General features: G+C 32.9%; 1 protein-coding gene across 10 annotated transcripts; it reads left to right on the top strand.

Annotated features, from left to right (window-relative positions):
* Positions 1-10173: 10173 nt before the first annotated feature.
* On the top strand, positions 10174-21442 carry LOC18433745 (peroxisomal (S)-2-hydroxyacid oxidase GLO4). Of its 10 annotated transcripts, none has more exons than XM_088854114.1 (13): positions 10174-10278; positions 11275-11449; positions 11543-11667; positions 11753-11799; positions 11893-11970; positions 12208-12240; positions 14445-14510; positions 15391-15448; positions 16246-16308; positions 19367-19436; positions 20246-20346; positions 20769-20873; positions 21023-21442. In XM_088854114.1, exons 7-13 carry the CDS (start codon positions 14467-14469, stop codon positions 21200-21202), a joined length of 621 nt encoding a protein of 206 aa, XP_088710240.1. In that variant the 5' UTR covers positions 10174-10278; positions 11275-11449; positions 11543-11667; positions 11753-11799; positions 11893-11970; positions 12208-12240; positions 14445-14466; the 3' UTR covers positions 21203-21442. The 10 variants fall into 10 exon arrangements, 9 of the variants coding, with proteins under 9 accessions (XP_088710240.1, XP_088710238.1, XP_088710241.1 ...); XM_088854112.1 differs by having other exon boundaries at positions 12116-12240; XM_088854115.1 differs by having other exon boundaries at positions 11736-11799.
* Positions 21443-22614: the final 1172 nt, after the last annotated feature.

Here is a 22614-nt window from a genome sequence, read left to right as displayed (position 1 = left end):
TTTTTAAAATAAAATTTTTCGAATTATGTGACACCTTTAAATCCATTAAATATCATATCCAATGGTTATGAAAGATTATGATTTCCTTGTACAAAAAATAAATGATGTTATAGTACACAATACCTTATTATATAATATATATTTTTATTATATTATACATATAATATATAAATATCACATATTCTATGAATTTGTATTATGTATTTATTATATTATGTATTATATATAATATTCATATTATATTATATACATTAACAATAAATAATATTTATAATATATAATATATTTTATTTATGGGAAACGTTTATATAAGGTTTCAACCTTAAAATGTAGAACTACGGATGCACATAAAAAATCCATTGAAAAAGGTTGTTTTCGTATTGAAAAACCCTACGATTGATCATCTCGACATCGAAATGTATGACTATGAAAAATAAAAAGATTTTGGGTCTCAGAAATCGTGCATCTTACAACATATTATCTACATCGTCTATTTTCAAAATTTTCATATGTTTATAGATTCACTTGATTTTAACCATTTTTGAAATTTAAAATTTTATAATTAGATATAAAAATAGATTTTGATACAATCCTAAGAATATTTTACATCAAACTTATATATTATTATAAAATTTGAAGGTGCACCTTCATTGGATTGTTTAAGGTTGCAACCTTATGGAAACCGCACCCTTTATTTATATAATAGATATTTACAATACTATATATTATATAATATTTCATATTTAATATAAATATAATATTGAATATATAATATTTAAATAGTATTTCAATATAAGTATATATTATTAATTATAATATTTAAACATGTATGGATTTATTATATTTTAAAAAATATATTTAAATACCAAGCATATGTAATTCATTACACAATGTTTTTTAAAAATGTTAACAAACATGGTAAAAAAAAAGTTTTCAATAGTTTTTCCAACAAAGTGCTTAAATATGCCAATATTTTTCATGCCCAAAGATTCTTATGCAGATACCATATTCATTGGGCTTTCCGATTGGAGCAACCATTGACATCAAACCACCCGCAATGCCAACTAGAAACCTTAAAAGGGATAATTAAGGACCTAAAAAAGTTGGAAACATTGAAAGATGTATAAACTACTTTAGGATGCGGTTTACATGCGTTTGTAACCTTAAACAATCAAATTTAGGTGCACTCCGAAACTTCGTCATGAGAAGCAATTTTTGGTGTCCAAATTCTTTTAGGGTGGTGCAGGAAAAGGTTCATAAGGTTGATATCTTAAATGTAGAATTAAGGTATACCTCTAAAATCCTTCGAAAAAGGTTATTTTGATATTGATCATGTCAACATGGAGATTTATGGATATGAAGAAAAAAAGAGATTTTCAGTCTTAAAAAAATACATCTTCCAACAAATTATCTAGACTGCCAATTTTCAAGATTTTCATGCATCTACTTGATTTGAACCATTTTTTGAGATGAAAATTTATAATTAGATGTAAAATAGATTCTAGCACCATTTTAAGCATTTTTTACTGCAAAATTACATTTTCTGACATAGTTTGGAATTAACTAGGTGATCTGTTTTATAGTTGTATGCCATTTAGAAACAATAGCATGAAACCAATGGTTTAAAAAACGGATCGGCGACCCTGATCGGGCTTCCAAAAAACCGATCCGGATCGGCGAATCGGCAATTCGGATCGGGAATCGGGTGAATCGGCCAGAATAAAGCTTAAAAAAAATCGGAAAAAATCATTAAAATTCATTATAAATATTTTTTTTTAGGAATTCAATAAGAAATGAGGGTACTCCATTAAGAATTTTCATGTTTTTGAATGAATATGCGAATATTGATATGTTCTTTCCCTGCATGAACCGCCATTCAGCATTTAATTTACATCACACAAAAGGATAAACATATAATTATCATGGAATAAGTATATCAACATACATGGACTACAATAAAGCATAAAATTAGTAACATATGATCTAAAAATAAAATGATAGACGACGTTATTGTTCTTCTTAGTCACGCTGGTGCCATTGATTGAATTTGTTTAACAATTCATTGATTCGATCTAAAAACGAATCATCGATATTAACAGGTGTCTGACTATTCTCAAATCTCTGAGTGTTAGTGCTTTGTTGTGTTCCCAATCTAAAATCCCCGAAGATTGTCCATTCTTCATGCTCACCTGCACTGTCGTGCTCATCCCTACACTGTCGCTGTTGGGACTCGATATATGAATAATATGGCTGGGATAGGGTGGCCTCAGAATCATCATCTCTCTCATTTTCTCTTTGAATAATATGGATTAAAAAACAAAAATAACAAATTTTCAAAAAAATCGATCATGGATTAAAAAAAAAAAATCATAAATTTTCAAAAATTCTATCATGGACTACAAAAAAAAATTCGATCACTGATTAAAAAAAAAAAATCGCAAATTTTCAAAAAATTCTATTATGGATTACAAAAAAAAATTCGATCATGGATTAAAAAAAAAAAATCACAAATTTTCAAAAAATTCAATCATGGATTACAAAATATTCGATCATGGATTACATAAAATTCGATCATGGATTACAAAAAAAAAAACAAAAAATTCAATCGTGGATTACAAAAAAAGAAAAAAACAATTTGATCATGGATTACAAAAAATTCAATCATGGATTACAAAAAACTCTATCATGGGTTACAAAAAAAGCAAAAAACAAAAAATTCGATCATGGATTACAAAAAAAAAAACAAACATTTCGATCATGGATTACAAAAAAAAAACAAACATTTCGATCATGTATTACAAAACATTCGATCATGGATTACAAAATATTCTATCATGGGTTACTAAAAAAAAAATCGATCATGGATTACAAGAACAAAAAACAAATATTTTGATCATGGATTACAAAAAATTCGATCATGGATTACAAAAAATTCTATCATGGGTTACACAAAAAAAAAAAAAAACAAAAAATTCGATCATGGATTACAAAAAAAAAAAAACAATACGATCATGGATTACAAAAAAATCGATCAAGTATTACAAAAAAATCTATCATGGATTACAAAAAAAAAAAAAAAAAAAGATCCGTACGGGACTCGCCGATTCATTGTACGGACTCGCCGATTCGTACAGTGAATCGGCGAGTCACTGTACAGAATAGTCCGGTTCTAGACATTCGTACAGTGAATCGGCGAGTCACTGTACAGAATAGTCCGGTTCTCTCTAGAACCGGACGATTCCCATTTTTTTCGCCGATTCGATCCGTCCATGGCGATTCCCGAGTCGAACCGGGCGAGTCCGGTTCGACTCGGCGTTTTCTTAAACACTGCATGAAACCAATCAACCGTTGCATATATATATAAGATTTTAGGATGAGCCCATTAGCTCATAGGAAAAAATGAGCCCAATGGCCCAAATTGAATCTGGGCCGATCTGACGATCACGGATGTTTGGTAGTGTTTGAATTTTAATTTTCTTTTCTACAAATCCAAATCACTTGAAATTTGGAATGTGTATACATAAAAAATAGGTGAATATTTGAAAAATATCAATAAAATAGTTTACATGAAATAAATTGACTAAAATACATCTGAAAAGGTTTTGGGAGTATTTTGGTTATTTTTTTCACTAACTATTTTTTTTATATATTTTTATTGGGTGCGAATTGATGAGAATAACACATGCCTAAAATTTCAAATAATTTAGATTTGTAGAAAAAAAATTAAAATTCAACTACTACTAGACATTCGTGTTCGTCAAATCGACCTATATTCAATCTGAGCCGTTGGGCTTATGCTATTCCATGAGCTAGTAAGATCTTTTTCCTATATATATATATATATATATATATATATATATATATATATATATATATATATATATATATATATATATATATATATATATATATATATATATATATATATATATATATATATATAAGATCATGTATGCCTATGAGCGTACTGCTACAGTAAACGCCCATGGTTCAGATTGAATCTGGGCTTATTTGACAATCATGTACGTCAAGTAGTGTTTGAATTTTAATTTTTTTTTACAAATACAAATCACTTGACATTTAAGGCGTGTACTCTTCAAATATATTTAAAATTATAAAAAATATTAAAAAAATATTTACATGAAATATTTTGACCAAAATACCTTCGAAATGTTTCAGGGGTATTTTGGTCAATTTTTTTTCGTGAATTATTTTTTTATATTTTTATTAGGCGTACCTTGATGAGAATAACATACATCTAAAATTTTAAGTAATTTAGATTTGTAGAATAAAATTAAAATTCAAACACGAATGAGGTCGTAACAGTTAGATCAGCCTATATTCAATTTGGGCCATTGGCATTTACTGTAGTGGTCAACTAGTGGACATACTGAATCTACTCTCATATATATATATATATATATATATATATATATATATATATATATATATATATACAATTAAAAGGAAGAATTCAAATATTAGAATTACAACAAATGTCTCAACAAGATTCTGAGACAGATGAAATAAAATTCAATGATTTGATAACAGAGAACCCAATAGAAACCACTGGTCCCATAGAGACTAGTGAAATAACAACAACACCTTCAGTTAATTTGATAAATAAAATAGTTGTACAAAAATGGTTTGTCCAAGTCAAAATTTTATTGGAAATGTGTAAAAAAGAAATAGCAGAACTCCTACAGAGAAAGCTCATTAGACCAAGTTCTTCACCTTGGAGCTGTGCAGCTTTTTATGTTAACAAAAATGCTGAAAAAGAAAGAGGAGTTCCTAGATTGGTAATAAATTATAAACCATTTGCCTAAGAGATACAAGACACAATATATTCACAGACTCTCTACTAGGCATGGTGGAATCCAGCCTCTGTAGCGGGCCAATTTATTTTAACTGTTTTCCTAATTTTTCTGTTTCTTTAAATGATCCCAATATCTTAGATATATTAACAATAAATCTTAAAACACATGGTTTTAATATGGTCCATTGATCACAAAATCTTGCTATAGTCTATAGAATATACTATAAGGTTATGAATACATTAAGTCCCAATACCTTGAAACTTGATCAAAAAGATCAAACAATTTTGTTCCAAACAAATATAGAAAAATCTAATATGATAGTCCCAAAAACTATAAAATGGTCAGATATAATTCTACCTCAATCATGGGCATTACAAAATGCCAATCAACCACGAGAAATTCCTCTATATATATATATATATATATATATATATATATATATATATATATAGTATCAGCCAATGACCCTGATTGAATCTGGGCCGCTCTGATGGTCACGACTTTACTTCGTATTTAAATTTTTATTTTTTTCTACAAATCCAAATCACTTGAAAATTTAGAAGTAAATTCTACTAATCAAGACGTACCTAAATAAAAAGATTTTAAAAAATAATTTTAGAATTATAAATTGATCAAAATACCTCCAAAACTTTTCGGGGGTATATTGATCAATTTATATTTTATGAATTATTTTTTAATATTTTATTATATTATATTATTTTTTTATAACAGAAGTTCAAAATTTCAAGTGATTTGAATTTGTATAAATAAAACAAAAAATTTAAATATAAAATGAGGTCGTGGCCATTGGATTGGGCCCAGATTCAATCTGGGCCGTTGGTGAACATTGTACCTATCAGCCCATGGGCTGACAAGATTTTTTTCATATATATATATATATAGAGACCCTCCCCCACCCATGTGTGTAGGACCCCAAAGGATTACCATTAAATTTGACACGGATCTCTAAAAAAGTCAAGTTTCATACCGATGTGATAACTTTTTTAAAGCTCCGTGCCAAATTCAATGGTGATCATTTGGGGTCCTATACACATGGGTGGGGGAGTGTCCTATAGGTCCTACCCACTAGCTGACCGCTACAGTAAACGTCAATGGTTCAGATTTAATCTGGGCCGATCTGAAAGTCCTGATCTCTTTTCGTATTTGAATTTTAATTTTTTTCTATAAATTCAAATCATTTGAAATTTTAAGTATATATTCTTCTCATCAAGACGCACCTAATAAAAATATTAAAAAAATAATCTGCAACCCTTGCCTTCCCCGTCCTTGCCTTCCCTTCCCCGTCCTCTCAACCCTTCCCCATCATGCCTTGCCCTCCCCCATACTATCTCTATTGCCTAAGAAACACAAGAAAGTGTACTCCCTCTCTCTCTCGCCTTACCATTCTCTCATGTCTTGCCCTTCTTCTCTCTCAATACTTCTACTAAGGAAGACACCAATTTTTTCTTTGAAGATTGAATGAAGGATTGCTGCTTTGAAAACCCAACATTCAATTCAAGTTTAAAGCTACTCTCAAGATCTAGATTTTGAATAAGGTATGGATTAATACTTAAGATATATATTCACTTTTGGTGAAGAATTGGCAAGCTAATAATCGTTCTCTCCCTTCCCTCTCTCTAGGACCTATTTCTCATCTCAAATATGATTTTATAGGGCCACTAAAACATGTACTTGATGATTTATTTATTTATTTGTTATTATGATGCTGACTGGACAAATAGTCCAATTGACAGGATGTCCACTACCGGCTCTTATACATTGATCGGAAGAAACGTAATTAATTGGAAAAGCAAAAAACAAAATGTAGTTACTCGAACCTGTGCAAAGGCCGAATATAAAGCTATAGCTTCAACTACAAGTAAATTGATGTGGCTAAAACACTTACTTCAAGATTCCCAACGGTTAATCCAATAGAGATGTTTTGTGATAATTAAGCAGCTATGCATATAACCTCCAATCAATTTTTCATAAAAGAACCAAGCACATATAAGTTGATTATCACTTATGAGAGAAAAGGTTCAGTACTCCTTATGTTCGAAATGAAGACCAACTTGCAGACATGTTTATCAAAGCTATTGCAAAGACAAAATTTCATCAAATACTGCCCAAGTTGTGAGGGTTGACAATTATAGGAACCAAATATTAAGTTTCCTATAGTGAGTTTTTTGTGTTTCCTATTTTGTAGGATTACTATTCTAATGAGATTTGTTTCATAAAAGACAAAAGTTGTAACTCTATAAATCCCTGGTAAACTAGAGTAATCTCTATGAATTTGATTTTTCTCCCTCTCGTTACTATTTTCTTTATTGTAAATTTTGTGCGCATGGTATGTTCCTCATCACCAAGGCTGCACTTACTTGACGAATGAATGCTTACGCTTTTGTTACTTATCGTGCTGCAATGGCCATGAGGACTCTCGCCCCACTTGCTTCTTTTTATGAGAGGTATTCCAAACTCTTTCTTTTTTATGAGACGTAATCCAAACTCTCTTCTTTGTTTGTGCGTGTTTGCGCTCATGTATGTTATCATTTTCTCTCCGTGTTCTTTCTCTGTGTGTGTGTCCGCGCTTGTGTATGTACAATTATCATTCTCTCTCTGTGTCTATGTCTGCACATGCATGTATGTCGAAAATGGGCTCAGAGGTGAGGCCGTTTAGCGCTATTTAACAGCTGTTGGCCCCTTCTCTCGATAGAACGTTGGGGAGGGAGGTGCCTTCTCAGCAACTCGTGTAATGTGTCGTATGTTATGTATGTGGTAATTGATCTCTATGGTTCTCTCCGAAGGTTCAACAAGCTATTAGCCATGCTAGGGACTTTGAGAGAGCTCTCTTTTTTATCTCTCGTAGCACCATAAATCATCTCTTAGCACCACGAGTACCCCTTTGTCCAGGCAGGCTGCACGCAGCAGAACTTAGTGAGCTCATTTGATAATGAGATCAAAGTTCAGCAGGATGAACTGCAGATAGGAGCCAACAACCGACTTGATTCGATGATTCGCCCGCAAACAAGACACTGTTATCATTTTCTTTGTGTCTGTGTCTGCACGTGCGTGTGTGAGAGCAATTATCATTCTCTATCTTGAAGGTAAGGAAACATGTTTGTTTGTTGCAGGGAAACACTTCCTCCACTAGGATTAAAACAAACTTTGCAGATCTTCTTGCTTGGATTGTTAGGATATGCTTTTCTATATATCTTATTATTTTGTTAAATGTTGTGTTTGCTTAGTACTTATTTCAAATGCTGGATTCTACTTAGAAATTGATTGCATAAACACTATCGCGCCAATAAGTTACATCAAGGGACTTGGTTACACTTCTCTACATTTTATGCCACTCTCTTCAACCTCATCCCTGTGATTATCTCTATCCTTGCTGCTATTTTCATGTAAAACTGAAGAGTTTCCTCCGCTTTATTAAAATTTGATCATCTCGACTTTGAAACGCATAAACTTAAAAAAAATGAACTTTAAGTCCTGAAAATAGTACATCATCTAATGCATTATCTGGACCTTCAATTTTTATGATTTTCAAATATTTATAGATCGGTTTGATGTAGACTATCTTTGAAGCTTTAAATTTTATAATTAGATGTTAAAACAAAATTTCACTATTTGCTTGGTACAGCAAAATGCGGCCACTATACCCTAGTTTTCACTTTAGGCGAAAAGGAGCATTTTCCTTGTATCACCTATGTAGGTTGTTATAGGTTCAATCCTTTGGTTCCCCCTTTTGCAATAAATATGAACATTAGGATATCAAACAGGGAGAGCCTTTACTTTACTTTCTCCGTATGAACATTAGGATATCAAACAGGGAGAGCCTTACTTTACTTTCTCTATTTGGAATTCTCTTGATTTTGTAATTCAATAGTTCCATAATTCCTCTCCTTACTCTCTCTCTCTCTCTCTCTCTCTAAATCTCTCTCTCTCTCTCTCTAGAATGGAGAAGCTGCAATTAAAGAGGAGGAGGGGGCAAGCAAAGGTGGTAGGCATTTTTCTCTGTGTAGGTGGTGCCATGGTGATCACATTGTACAAGGGTTATACCCTTAACACCTCCACATACTTGAAAGCACCAAATGCCATTTTCAAGCTTTTGGGTACACCCCATTCATCATCTATTCGCTCACAAAATAATTGGCTTTGGGTTCAATTTTGTGTATAGTGGCATGGACAATGTATCACGTGATGCTACCACCATAGATACTGCTATCATCTCATTCTTTATTTATGTGCTTTTTTTTTTTTTGGAAAAAGTTTATATAAGGGTGTAATCTTATAATATAGAATTATGGATGCACCTAAAAAATCCATCGGAAAAAATAGTTTTAATGTTAAAAAACCCTTTGATTGATCATCTCGACATCGAGATGTATAACATAAAAAATAAAAAGATTTTAAATCTCAGAAATAGTGCATTTTACAACATATTATCTACACCGTCCATTTTCAAGATTTTCATATGTTTATAGATCTACTTGATTTTGATCATTTTTAAATTTAAAATTTTATAATTAGATATAAAAATAGATGTTGAGATAATCCTAAGAATATTTTATATCAAAATTATATACCATGATAAAATTTGAAGGTGTACCTGACCTCTACAGCTACGGATGCATCCGTATGCCAATTGCACCCTTTTTTTTTTTTTTGGTTCAATTTAAGATAATTTTAAGATTAAGAAAAAAGTTTTTGAGGTACACCTTACCTCAATAATATGAGGTTGGATTGTATAAGGTGTCTAGGTGTACTTAAAAATTATGCCAAAAATGCACTTATCTTGCCCAAAGCGTTGTAATGATATGAAAAATCTATTGTTTCCTTAAATAAAAAATTAAAAATTTAAAAAATAGTGACCATCTAGCAAAATTATAACCACTTTAAAGTGTACAGTCCATAACTGATGACCATTTATCACTTTTTTTCCATGACTATGAATCTCAAGGCCGAAATGACGGTTTTCCAAACCCTTTTTTGGTTGGGTTTTTAGGTTCACCTTACTTGTATAGTGTAAGGTTGACGCCTTATATAAACTTTTTTCCATCTTTTTGTCGCAACTTTGCAGAATCACTATTGGAGTTCGATGAATCATTATTGTGCTTGAAACTATTTAAAAACTCATCGCTTTGGATTGCTCTACCTCCAATTTTCAACGGTCCAGATCTACTCTGACCTTTTCTCACTTTTGCTCCGTTTAGATCCTGACCCACCGTAACGGCTCTCTCCATGTTTATAAATTTGAACGGTCCAGATCCAACCAATGTTTACCTCCAGAGTATCTCAGCCGTCCAATGAATCAACTTCAAACTAAAAACAAGTCCCTCCTCAATAATTTGCCGACGGACTGAATCCAAGTTCTCGAATCCTTCTTTCAATAATTTTAGGGTTTTCCGGTTGTTTCTTTGGCTCAGCAAAAGGCTTCATTATTTTTGGGCCTTTCTAGGTGTGCTATTATTGATTATTATCCTTCTTCTCCTGTGTTTTTGGAGCTATTTTCCCCTTCTTTTTTTTAGCAATTTTGGTTCAGAAAATGGCTTCAGACCTGAATTAACATGATCTTTTAGGATCTGCTTATTTTATTTTATTTTTTTAGTTAAAAAATGTCATCAAATGCTTGAAATTAAAAGGATCATTGGAAACTTCAGTATAGTATTGAGGTTTTAGAGTCTATGATAAGAAACGTCCATCTTTTTTTATTCTATATTTTTGCCTTGAAAGTGCACAGATTAAGCTTGAATTTGCAACATGATTTGATTTTCTGTTTTTTCTGGGGTTGGGATTCTTTTTTTTCCTTTTAAAGTGTATCTGATTCCTCTTTTTTTCGTGCATGGTCACTGTTTTCTTTTCCTTTTGATGTTCTCTCATGTTTATGAAGCTCTGATGAAGCTTTAGTAGGATCTGTTGGTTTCATACCCTATCTATTGTTTTTTTATTGTTATTTTTTTTGTCATTAATGGGTGCTTTCTTATGTTCAATATGATCTTTCTCAAAATTGGATGTGCAAACCTGTTTGTCTTTATAGTTTGAAGCTCTGCCAATAAAAAATGCAAGTATTTAAGCTTAAATTAATAAAAAGTCCATCTTACAAATTAGGTACAGAATGATAGGGATGGCTGAGGTTTTCATGTCTGCTGATGTTTCCCAAAATTTTATGCTTTTTTATTGTATAATAAGAAGCCCACCAGACTTTGATAAATGAGTGAATTGATCTTCCTCTTGTTTATTTATCTTTTTATTATCTTCATTTGTTATTAACCTCGTCCTTCTTGTTCTTCTTTTCGTGATTGTTGGTGACGTCACATTTTTATATGCTTATGATTGCTCAGTTTTGATTATGTGGGGCTAGCTCTCTTGATTAATATGTGCCATGTCAAAAATTTTGCTTTGCTAGATGTGAGTATCAGTTTGCTAATGATCATGCTTGGCATATTGTTTTTAGTGAAAAGTTATATACTTGGGCCCCCAATCGCAATGGCAGTTGATCCAGTAAATGTCTCTGAGTTTGAAGAATTAGCTAGACAAGCACTTCCTAAGATGTACTATGACTATTATAGAGGAGGTGCTGAGGATGAGTATACCTTGAAGGAAAGCGTTATTGCCTTTCAAAGAATAATGTAATATGTGCAAATGTTTTTTGTGTTGTTTATCCTTTTTGGGCTAATTAATTTTATTTCTGGTTGGTTACCTTTGAATTTTATGTTTATCAGGATTCGTCCAAGGATTCTTATAGATGTGACCAGTATAAATTTATCGACAAATGTACTGGGATACCCTATTCAGGCACCCATTATGATTGCTCCAACAGCAATGCACAACTTGGCACATCCTGAAGGTTTGGTTCATATGATGGGATTCTCAATCAATATGCGTTTTGCTAATTGTTTTGATTTCTATATGCAGTTTTTTATGTATGTTAGGAGAATTAGCAACAGCCAGAGCTGCATCAGCATGTGGTTCAATCATGGTACATTGTAGAGCCTTCTTTTTTCCATGTAAAGTGCTCTTTCAATGGTTTAGCATGCTAGGATATTAACAGCTAGTCAGTTTCTACATCTAGGTATTATCGACTCATTCTTCCTTTACAATTGAGGAGGTTGCGTCGAGCTGTGATGCTGTTCGATTCTTTCAGTTATATGTACGTGACAGTTTGGCCTTTTGGGTGTTCAAGCATAATGATGTTTTCATGCTGTTATTGATAAAACTTTCTGATTATGTCATAGTGCTGGATTTATATCTTAGTGGGTAGTCATTTACGAGATTTTACAAGCTTCTTTGAGCAGATATTTAAGGAAAGGGAACTTTCAGCTCAATTAGTGAAAAGAGCAGAGAACAATGGGTACAAGGCTATCGTACTAACAGTTGATGTTCCCAGGTTTGGTCGAAGAGAGTCAGATATACGAAACAAGTGAGTGGACATTTCCTGTAGCTTTGACTATTGGTTGTTTGACAGAAATCGAATTAAATTTCCACAACGGCAATATTTGTTACAACAAAATCAGATTTTATGGGTTAAACATGCGTCCTTGGGTTGGTTATTTGACAGAAATCGAATCAAATTTCCAAAATGGCAATATCTGTTACAACAAAATCAGATTTCATGGGTTAAACATGCGTCCTTGGGTTGGCTCTTGAAATCATGTTGTACCAAATAATCAAGGCTGCGGTTTGTATAAGGTGTCAACCTCAAACAAGAAAACCTATAAGTCTTGCCAAAACCTGCAATTCTAGTGCTGGAAACCCTCATGATGATATATAAATTTATTTTTAAAACAAATTATGCAATTTAAATTTCAAAAAATGATGACACTTATTTTTAAAACGGATGGTCTAGATAATGTGTTACAAGATGCATGATTTTTAGGACTTGAAATCATTTTTTTTTCATATCAACTTATGTTGAGGTCTCGATGATCAATTGAACGTTTTTCAACATCGAAACAAGCTTTTTGAGTGAATTTTTGAGGTGCACCTTATAGGGTTGACACCTTATATAAACTTTTTCCAATAACCTTTATACAATTGACTGGATAGCTTGCAGATTCTCTTTTGGAGTTACTGCATGATGACCACGGAAACCATTTTCATTTAGTTCCCCAATCAAATGTTCATCGTGGCTTGGAATTATTTCTTGAAGTGATCTTGAACTGTGGAGATAATGATTCAAATTCCATAAATCTTTCAAATACTTCTAGCCATCCCCATGATAATTCTAAAACAACAAATAACTGCTGCTCTTTTTCTTAGTTTTACCAAGTTGTATGTACTACAATTTCAGGTTGGGAGCTATTTCTAAGAATACGTTTGTTTCAATTCAAAGAGCTATATTCTTCTGTATGCAATTTTGCAGAACTCTCGATAAATATAATGAATTTTAGAAATGCAGTGTGAACATGAGTCATAACTATCTGATATACTCAGTAGAACCTGGATCTGGCTCAAGCATCAGCTAAGTTTTGCAAATCCTCTAAACCCAAATTCACCTCTTCCCATAACTTATCCCAACTCTTTAGAACACTTGTGGCTTATAAAATCTGACTTTTCATAATTATTGCAATCGAAAGGAGCTCACTCTACCAACAATCATTCTATGTTGATTGAGATATTACAATAGTTCTAGGTTGATTGTGGTATTCCAAAGTATCTAAGGTTCCAAGAGATCTGGCAGCAGATTGCCATGTGGGTGACAAAGTTTTGTCTTATTCTCGCCTGATGCTTATGAGTCATTTTTTTTATCAGTGCAGGCATTGCTTCTTATTCATTTTCAAGTTCTTACCTTTTTTATTCGTGGTCCATATGTGATGGTCTATCCTTGTGGTTTGAATTGCTTGCCTTTGGTTACGTGCTTATGTGTCACATTGAGTCAAGGTTCGAGAGTTCCGTAAATTTGGGATTCTATTAGTTCCCAGGATGTTCAAGTGCTATAATTAATTCTTAAGGGTATTGTTTTTGAAGAATGAGTTTGACTTTATTGGACCTGTTTTGAGAAATTTCTGAAAACTTTTGTACTTCGGATTTTGTTTGTATAAAGTTGAACTGGCATGGTCAAACCAACTCTTAAAATATTTTCTAGCCATCCAAAGTATCACACAAATATCTATATTTTAACAAATTTCTGTGAAGGTTGTTTTGACATTACATGTATGCTGGCGATCACTACAAAGTTTATTGCAAACCTATTAGAATGAAACTTGAATGTGGACAGATTAAAAATGTTTAGTACTCCGCACAGCTTTCACTACAACTGAAAAAGCTGTCATAAGCTCTTATAAGTTCAAAACCATAACCCCTACTAAACATTTAATTGAATTTAGTAATCAATAGTTCTGACCACTTCTATGATTAGGATATACAAGTAGAGCAGGTCTTATTATTAAGCCTTTCTGAATGATTTTGGTTTTGGTTACTTTGTCATTTGGTATTGGGCAGAATTCAGTTGTATATTTGGACTCTCTGATCTTGTGCAATAGTTGTGTAGTTGTATGCGGAGGAACTAATCCTTTTTTGTGACTAACTGATTGTGCATTCTTGGCTAATTTGAGCATGTTTTTGGTAAATGAAGCGTTATTTACATAATTTAAGCATATTTACTAGATTCTCATTTGCTTTAAGGGGAAGGTAGAGGAAGCGAATAATGATAGCTAGTATCTGGAAAGGTCTTTGGCCACTTAATGAGGGGTAATTTGTTCTCTTTTTTCACCTGATCTCTCTCTGCGGCTGTTGCTTCTTTGTTGTGGTTATCATGATGCTTCATCTATGTAGATGATGGAGTTATGGTCTATGGGATATCTCAATGACCTCTTTTAATGGTGAACGCAAAATTATAGTGTTAACACTGGTGACCTTGACCTCTGATTAGATACCTATATGCTTATAGATATTATCCATGTGAATGTAAGTGTTCTGGATTTGATTCAGTGGGTATTGTTGCTAAACACCATAGACACATAGACCCCATTGTTCATCAGACAATGATGATCTCACTCCGTTTCACAAGCTGCCAAAAGAAAATGTTCACACAAAATTATGAAATTTAAATAGTAAAATGCTTTTTTATGATATGCATACTGCAAATCAACTTCTCTGTGGTGTGAATTTTACCATCAATTCTTAATAGCACCACTAAGCATTATCAGGATAATGTCACCATTTATTTGACATTATACATTCCTTTTATTTTATTTCTTTTACTAATTATTTTAACCAAATATGAAATGTTAGACATGATCTAGTCACTCAAGAGTGCTTTTTAAGGCCTGATCTAGAAAGCTATGAGAGTTGAATTGAGATTAAGCAGCTGATCATTTATAATACTTGTGGAAAGGAACCTATAGACTTGTACTTAGAGGAATTGGGAGATCTAGTTTTTTTATGATGCATTTTGTGTCAATCTTGCAAGATGCATGTACTTGAGGTTGTTTATACACCATCTCTTAGATCTGTCATGTAATGGCTGTGTACTGAACTAGTTGGATGACCTTTAAAGTCATTGGCATTTCTTTTATCCTTCTTTTTATGTTGTAAAAAGTTGGCATTTCTACCCATCTCTTATTTGCAGAATGATTTCGCCTAAGTCAAGAAACTTTGAAGGTCAATTGTCATTGGACATCAAGAAGGTGAGCAGGATGCATGTCATTTCTTTTCTTTTCTGCTTCTTGAATCTTGAGTAGTTAAGCTTAGTCCCTACACATTCCTTACTTAAAAAAAGTCCTTACACCTTCACATGCAAACTTTGTTATCCCTCTTGACAAGATACTATTACATGGTGTCCCCCCCAAAACCCAAACAAGCACACATCCGCACAAAAGTCTTACTTTAAAGAAGAAGAATATATGACCATCAGAGAAAGAAATTTTAAATATAGAACTATAAGATACTTTTTGTGGTGGGAAAGAAGTTTCCTTGTTTCTAATATGCATGGTCCTTAACTTGTTTTTGATATTCAAGAAATGTCTCGATAATTTAAGGAATGTACGGCATGACATGTGGTTAGGTAAGTGATATGTGTTCCTCACATTTTCTCATGTATTTAGCTAGACATGCTTCCTACACATGATTAACATGAGTTTCATAAGCATTTTGCTCAAATTGTTTTTGTATTTTTACCCATGACTTCCCTTGGCGCTTCAGGAAACTCATTTTGCCTTTTAAAAGTATAAGATTTTATTTATTATGCCCCATCCTCACACCCATTTTCATGTTGACTTAGATTAATTCAAGAAACGAAGATTTTTTAATTGGCATAATTTAATTGTTATATGCTGCTCTTTAGGATTATCTAGATCATATACGTGTGTTTTGTACGAGTTCTCTAGGAAAAATTATTGTGCTGGGATCCTTGTTTTACTGACCTGTTGACATAAATATGTATTTTTCATTGGAATCTTATATGGATTCATTTGTTTCTTTGCAGGATACGGGTTCTAATTTAGCATCCTTTGCAAATCGGTATATGGATGCTTCTGTCACTTGGATGGTATGATGCAGTTCTAGATAAAAATATTCAAAGTATTGATTGAGTGTCCATTAAAGCTAAAGCTTTCTTTTAGACATTGATATATCTCTACGATGGTGTGTCCTGTTTCATATCCTATTTCTCTATTAACTACTATAGATTGTCCCAGGCACATTCATGTTTATCATTGCATTGCCACACACAACATTCATGAAGAGCTTCTCCTGCTTTTATGTGCTGGCGTAGCGGCCCATGCATTAATAAGCTACAAGGTCCATCAAACATCTATAGGGCTAGTTTCGAAAAACGCTTAGTTTCCCTCGAATGTGTTTATTTGAAATTCCATCCTCTCGGATGTGTTTATTTGAAATTCCATCCTTTCTTGTCCTACCACTCATCCATGTCAGCATCCTTATCTTTGTTAAGCTCATTCATATGGATATGTGGTTTTTTGCCCAACATTTTCCTTCAGATTCATTGGTATGCAACGATCACAAAAGATCCCATAAGTATCTTTTCACTTCATGCACCCAGCTCTCTAATTTTATGCACGACTTTTTCCCTCAATCTCTCCATTCCTATGGATTGTCAACCTAAGATATTAAAAAAAATATCTTTTAGGTAATCCCTAGTCATTGATCTTAACTAATTCCTTGTTTCTGCTCCTATTATAACTAAACTTGTACTCCATTAATTCTTTCTTCATCAGGCTAATTTTAAAACAAATCAAGCAATATAGGTAAAATGGTAAATAGTGGATCTCTTATGTGTATTTTGATACGTTTTCCAAGAATAAAAAAGCCAATGACTAGTTGGAGATGGCCAAAGAATCAACTTTTATTTGATTTATGACTAAATGAAGATCCTCTCGCAATAGATGGAATCAAAAGAGAATTGAGTATTAGAAAGTATCTCATGTGGTTACATTCTTTATGGTACGACATAGCACCTTCCATACTGTTGACTAGCTTCAACTCAAGCTTGGTGGCTCATACTTGAGACTTCCTCCTATCTGTAGGGCAAAGACCATACCCTAACATAAGAATTAGAAAAATGTGTTTATCGCATCAAGAAGTTGGAAGACCGTATCTAGGGCTAGTGATGCAAATAAAAAAGTGATTTTTTATTATATATTTTTCCAGTAGTTAGATAATATATTATTTGGATTTTTAGTTTTCTTTAGGGTTATTCTTGTCTTTTTTAAGTTTTAGAGATTTAATGGGTAGAAGAATTGGAAGTTTAGTTTTTCTTTTTTTTTTTTGAAAGATGGATATGGATAGGGATTAGCATTGTTGGGTTGGTTATGATATATTAAAATCTTTTTTAAGAGATGAAGGAGAGATAGATTTTAGTTTTTTAGTTTTATTTTATTTTATTTTTTATTCATCTTATTTAAAGGGAAGATATCCCTTCTTTATAGAGATGGTGAATTGGAGGATAAAGAAAGAGCTTGCAAACCCAAAGAGAGGGTATATTCTCTCGACCCTTTTAATTTTATTTTATTTTTCTGGTTTATTATTTCTCTGCATCCGGAAGGCTATCTTTAACAATATCTTGGAGGCTATTTGATATGCCTCCACTCATCCTATGGCATTACGGTTCACATGGGTTGTCTGCCAACCCAAATTAGACATCGCGCAAAATGGGTCATCAGTACATTAAGGATTGCTCTGTTCATGCAAAACTTGGAGAGCCATGATCATCATTTTGTGGAGTGCACTATACCAAGGCGATTTTGCAATGTACCTCCGGAGATTGGACCTTCACATTTACCTGAACCAAATCCAAAATCTTGTATTGTTCTGGAATGAAGCAATATTCACAGTGTGGAAGACCATTACTGCTCTTATTTTGGTAATTTGGGAGGAATGAAATTGCTTGGCATTTGACAGTAAGGCCTTCAACATCCAAAGTTCACTAAGGGACTTCACTCGCAAGTAATGCTAAAGAGACTTTTTTTTTTATTTTTTTTGATAAACTAATGCTAAAGAGACATTGATCCTGTAAAGACCCTCCCAAGTGAGCATCCAAGCAAACTGACTTCTTTTACCCCCATGTCGTACATTTTATTACGAGATCAAGCCATTCCGCATTGTATTATAATCTGCTTTGAGTGGTCTGTGTGCATCTTGTACTCCAAACTTTTCAAAATAAATTATTGTACTCTACTATTTTACTGAAATAGAAAGGAGCAGAATCCAACAAAACCAAAACCCCTGGCTGACTTTGCCAAAAGAATTGCTTTTCTCAACTGTGCTATTATTGCCATTTGTTGTTGGCGGTGATTTAAATGTCTTATAGGAGTTCTAATCCCACATCTGCCACTGTGATTATCCCTTGTTTAAATTATCCATAGTTGTTGAAGATGTTTGGTGGTGCAATTAGTTATAAAGCAAACTCAATTGCATTACGCAAAGCCAAAAGGTGATTCATGATACATTTCACGAACAAACAACCCCAGAAAACTAAAAAAAAAAAAAAGCAAACCAAAAAACACACACACATGCAATATTTGTCTTGTCTATTGGTTTTTATAGTAGTGTTCACTTTACTCTTACTTTGGTGGCATTCCGTCTTGTAAAATTAATATTCCCATTGCAAAACCTGAGCTATTCCTTATGGAAACTCATCTGTTTGTCCATTCTTGCTCTTGGTCCTGTAGCCATGTGTGTCGTTTTATGGGGCAAGATGTGCTTTTTTTTTCTTTTCTTTTTTTTCGGGATAAATTACTTTTCTTTGTTGACAAAAGAGTGCAAGATGCTTCATGGACACGTCCCTATTCATTCATTTGGGGTGCGAAGCATCTTTTTCTGTTATTCTATATGCTTCTCTCTGCCTTATTCCATAAGCATCTTATCTGTTTATATTTGAAGAGGGTCTTTCTGCAATTTTGAAGGTATCTTCATGTGATCTATAGATTAACTGTCAAACATATAAGTTCATGGACTTTATTATCTTATGCCCTACAAATGGCGTCACTGTTATATTGCAATTATCAACATAATGCCAGTACCAGTTTTCCTAATGGAGATCATTTTATTTTGGTGTTCTTTCGTTCTTTTTCTTCATTCCTGTCCAGGACATAAAGTGGTTGCGATCAATAACGAACTTGCCAATTCTGATCAAGGGCGTGCTTACTGCTGAAGATGGTATACAAATTATTTGTATTTTCATACTTTCATCAAGAAGAGAAAATACCACTAAATGGTGAAAACACTACAATAAATCCAAGAGGTGGTCAAATCAACATATTCACTTACAAAGTGGTTACTTTAAAAAGATAATTTTACTCATGTACTTTTCAGTTATTTAAGAATGAAAGATAGCCCCAATCTGCCCCCGTTTTGGATTTGGGATCTTGGACAAATAGGGTGTATATATATATTTGGGTGCAGTTTGTATAGAGCCTAGGCTCTAAACAATTAAATTAGAGCCTACCTTAAAATGGTGTCGAGAAATGTAGTTTCAATATTGAAGATCTTTCTGATAGCCTTAAAATATATTTTCATATTTATTTATAATGTTTAAAGCTTCAAAAATAGTGTAGATCGACATATCTATGAAAATCTTGAAAATTGATGGTCCAAAAATACGTTACAAAATACACTATTTTCAAAACTTACAATCCATTTTTTTTCTCATGTACATACATCTTGATGTCGAGATGATCAATTTGATATTTAGGCATCAAAACAACCTTTGCTAGTGAAAGTTTTGAGATAGGCTCAAATTTGATTGTTTAGAGCCTTGGCTCTATATAAACTTTTACATATATATATATATATATATATATATATATATATATTTTTTTTTTTTTTTTTTTTTTTATTATTATTATTATTATTATTATTATTTTATTTATTTATTTATTTTGGGAACTTTTGCTCAAGTGGCCATAAGCCATATGACAAAAAAAAATCCCTCTGCTGGAAATGATGACTTAACTGTTATTTTGCAGCTAAGAAAGGATTGGAATTTGGTGTGGATGGCATAGTTGTGTCCAATCATGGGGCTCGTCAGTTGAATTATTCTCCTGCTAGTATTTCTGTTCTTGAGGAGGTTCTCTCTCTCTCTCTCTCTCTCTCTCTGAATTTTCACTCCCGAAAGAATATACAATTCCTCTCTTCCTGCCTCCATATTTATGTGCTGCTCTGTATTTGTGTTTTGCCTGTTGAAACGCACTGCACTGTTTCTGAGGTTTGCTGATTTATTTGACATTTTCACTTTTATATGGCCAAATAGCTTTATTGTAGGAGCCCAAATTCAAATTGCTCTCCATTTCTCTACTAAACCTGAATTTTAACTCCGTTACCAAAAGAATATACAATTCCTCACTTCGTGCCTTCATCTTTATATGCTGCTCTGTATGTGTGTTTTGCCTTTCGAAACACAATGCACTGTTTCTGATGTTTGCTGCTTTATTTGACATTTTCACTTTTAAACATCCCAATAGCTTTGTTTTCTATGTGTTTGGGTGGCAGGTGGTTCAAGCGGTTGGTGGAAAGATTCCTGTTCTCCTTGATGGCGGTATTCGTCGTGGAACAGACATCTTCAAAGCACTGGCATTAGGTGCTCAAGCTGTCTTGGTAGGTCACTCTATCCTTTTATACTGTCTTTCAAATTCGATTATTCCATGCTCTCTCTCTATCTCTACTGTGCAAGAGAGAAGAGGGATTATTTCCTGTTCAATAGACAATGCCAATTCAGTAGCTCAAGGATGTCTTCCATTTTACAGATTGGGAGGCCTGTGGTGTATGGACTGGCAGCCAATGGGGAGAGTGGGGTGAATAAAGTTATGAAGATGCTGAGAGATGAGCTTGAGCTCACAATGGCTCTCGCTGGTTGTTGTTCTCTGAAGGAAATCACTAGAAGCCATGTCCAAACCGAGCAAGATGGATTCAGATCCATGCTTTGATGACATCTCTGATACTCACCCAGAGAGCGACTCTAAAGTTGCACCGTGCATAACGTTTGCTAGTTGTGTGTGTTGGAAGTGCAGGACTTTCACACTGGTGTGTTCTAATTTGTGGGGTGTAAGTTGCACTGTGCATAACGTTTGCTAGTAGAGTGTGTTGGAGATGCAGGACTTTCACACTGGAGTGTGCTAATTTGTGGGGTGTATGGATTCGTATGCGTATGCGCATTGTTTTTCGAACTGGTGGAGGGATCTTCGAAGCTTCATGTTGTGCACTAGGGCATGTGCAAGTATCGTGCATGCGAAGTTGGGAGAGATAGAGAGCCTTCGGGCCTCGGGCTTGGCGGTGCCTTGAGCCCAAGTAACTTGGTGGAATTGTGTACGCATCAGAAAAGACCGTAAAAAGATCAAAAAAAATGTTGAGAATACAGCAAAAAGTGAAATAAGTAATAAAGATTAAAAGCCAATAAAAGCCCAAAAGGCATATAAAAGAGGGATTATTGAAATTTTGATTTATATCTTAAAATATTTCAAAAATCAAAAAAAGGAAGAAAATAAATGGAAACATGAACTAATGCAAGTTCTCACATCATCATAAAATATGTTTCCAAGATAATATGGGTTGGCTTTTTAAAAAATGTATAAAGACTATTTACTTTCAATATAAAGATGTCAAAATCATTATTAACCGTTAGATTTGAAATTGGATGGTTAAAAATGTATCATTGTTTGAGAACAAAGTTTAAAATAAAATTTCTGAAATGTTGTGATGGAATCCATTGGATTTCATATCCAATGGTTAAAGTGTTTGTGATCTTTGCTCTAAAAAGGGTATTATAAGGTTATTTATTTTTGTTAGAAGTAGGTCAGAATTGTTATTGCCCATTAGATATCAAATTAGATATCAAATTGGATGGTTTGGGGTATCACAAAATTTGGGAAAAGAAAATTGATTTGTGAGATTGTCAATGACACTTAAACACATGATTTAAAATATGATAAACAAAAGTGATCGTGACTTCTTTGTATTAAAAGTAATGAAAGGTTTCTATATTTTTCTTACAACATAGCAGTTCTTTTTTTCCTTTACCAACTAATTGTTCAATTTTGATCAATCAAGCCACTCACTGTTTTGATCATAGATTTGACATTTCAAATATTTTGTTTTTAGTTTTTTTATACAAATTGTATGAATATGAAATTTAGTACGTGTCATTTTCTGATTGGGGCATGTTTATAAAAAAAATATTAAAAATAATTTTTTGATAAATGATCAAAATACCCTTTAAAACTTTTAAGGGTATTTTGGTCATTTTTTTTTATTGAAAATGTTTTTTTATATTTTTTTGCTAGTGCGAGTTTAATAGAAGAATGGACGTTCAAAATTTGGTGTCAAAATAATTTATAGAAAA

Source organism: Amborella trichopoda, chromosome 12 (genome assembly GCF_054954075.1).
Source record: "Amborella trichopoda isolate Santa Cruz 75 chromosome 12, AtrichopodaSantaCruz75HAP2 v2.0, whole genome shotgun sequence".
Taxonomy (NCBI): Eukaryota; Viridiplantae; Streptophyta; class Magnoliopsida; order Amborellales; family Amborellaceae; genus Amborella; species Amborella trichopoda.
The sequence above is the reverse complement of the archived record's forward strand: the minus strand, read 5'-3'. Positions and strand labels throughout refer to the sequence as shown.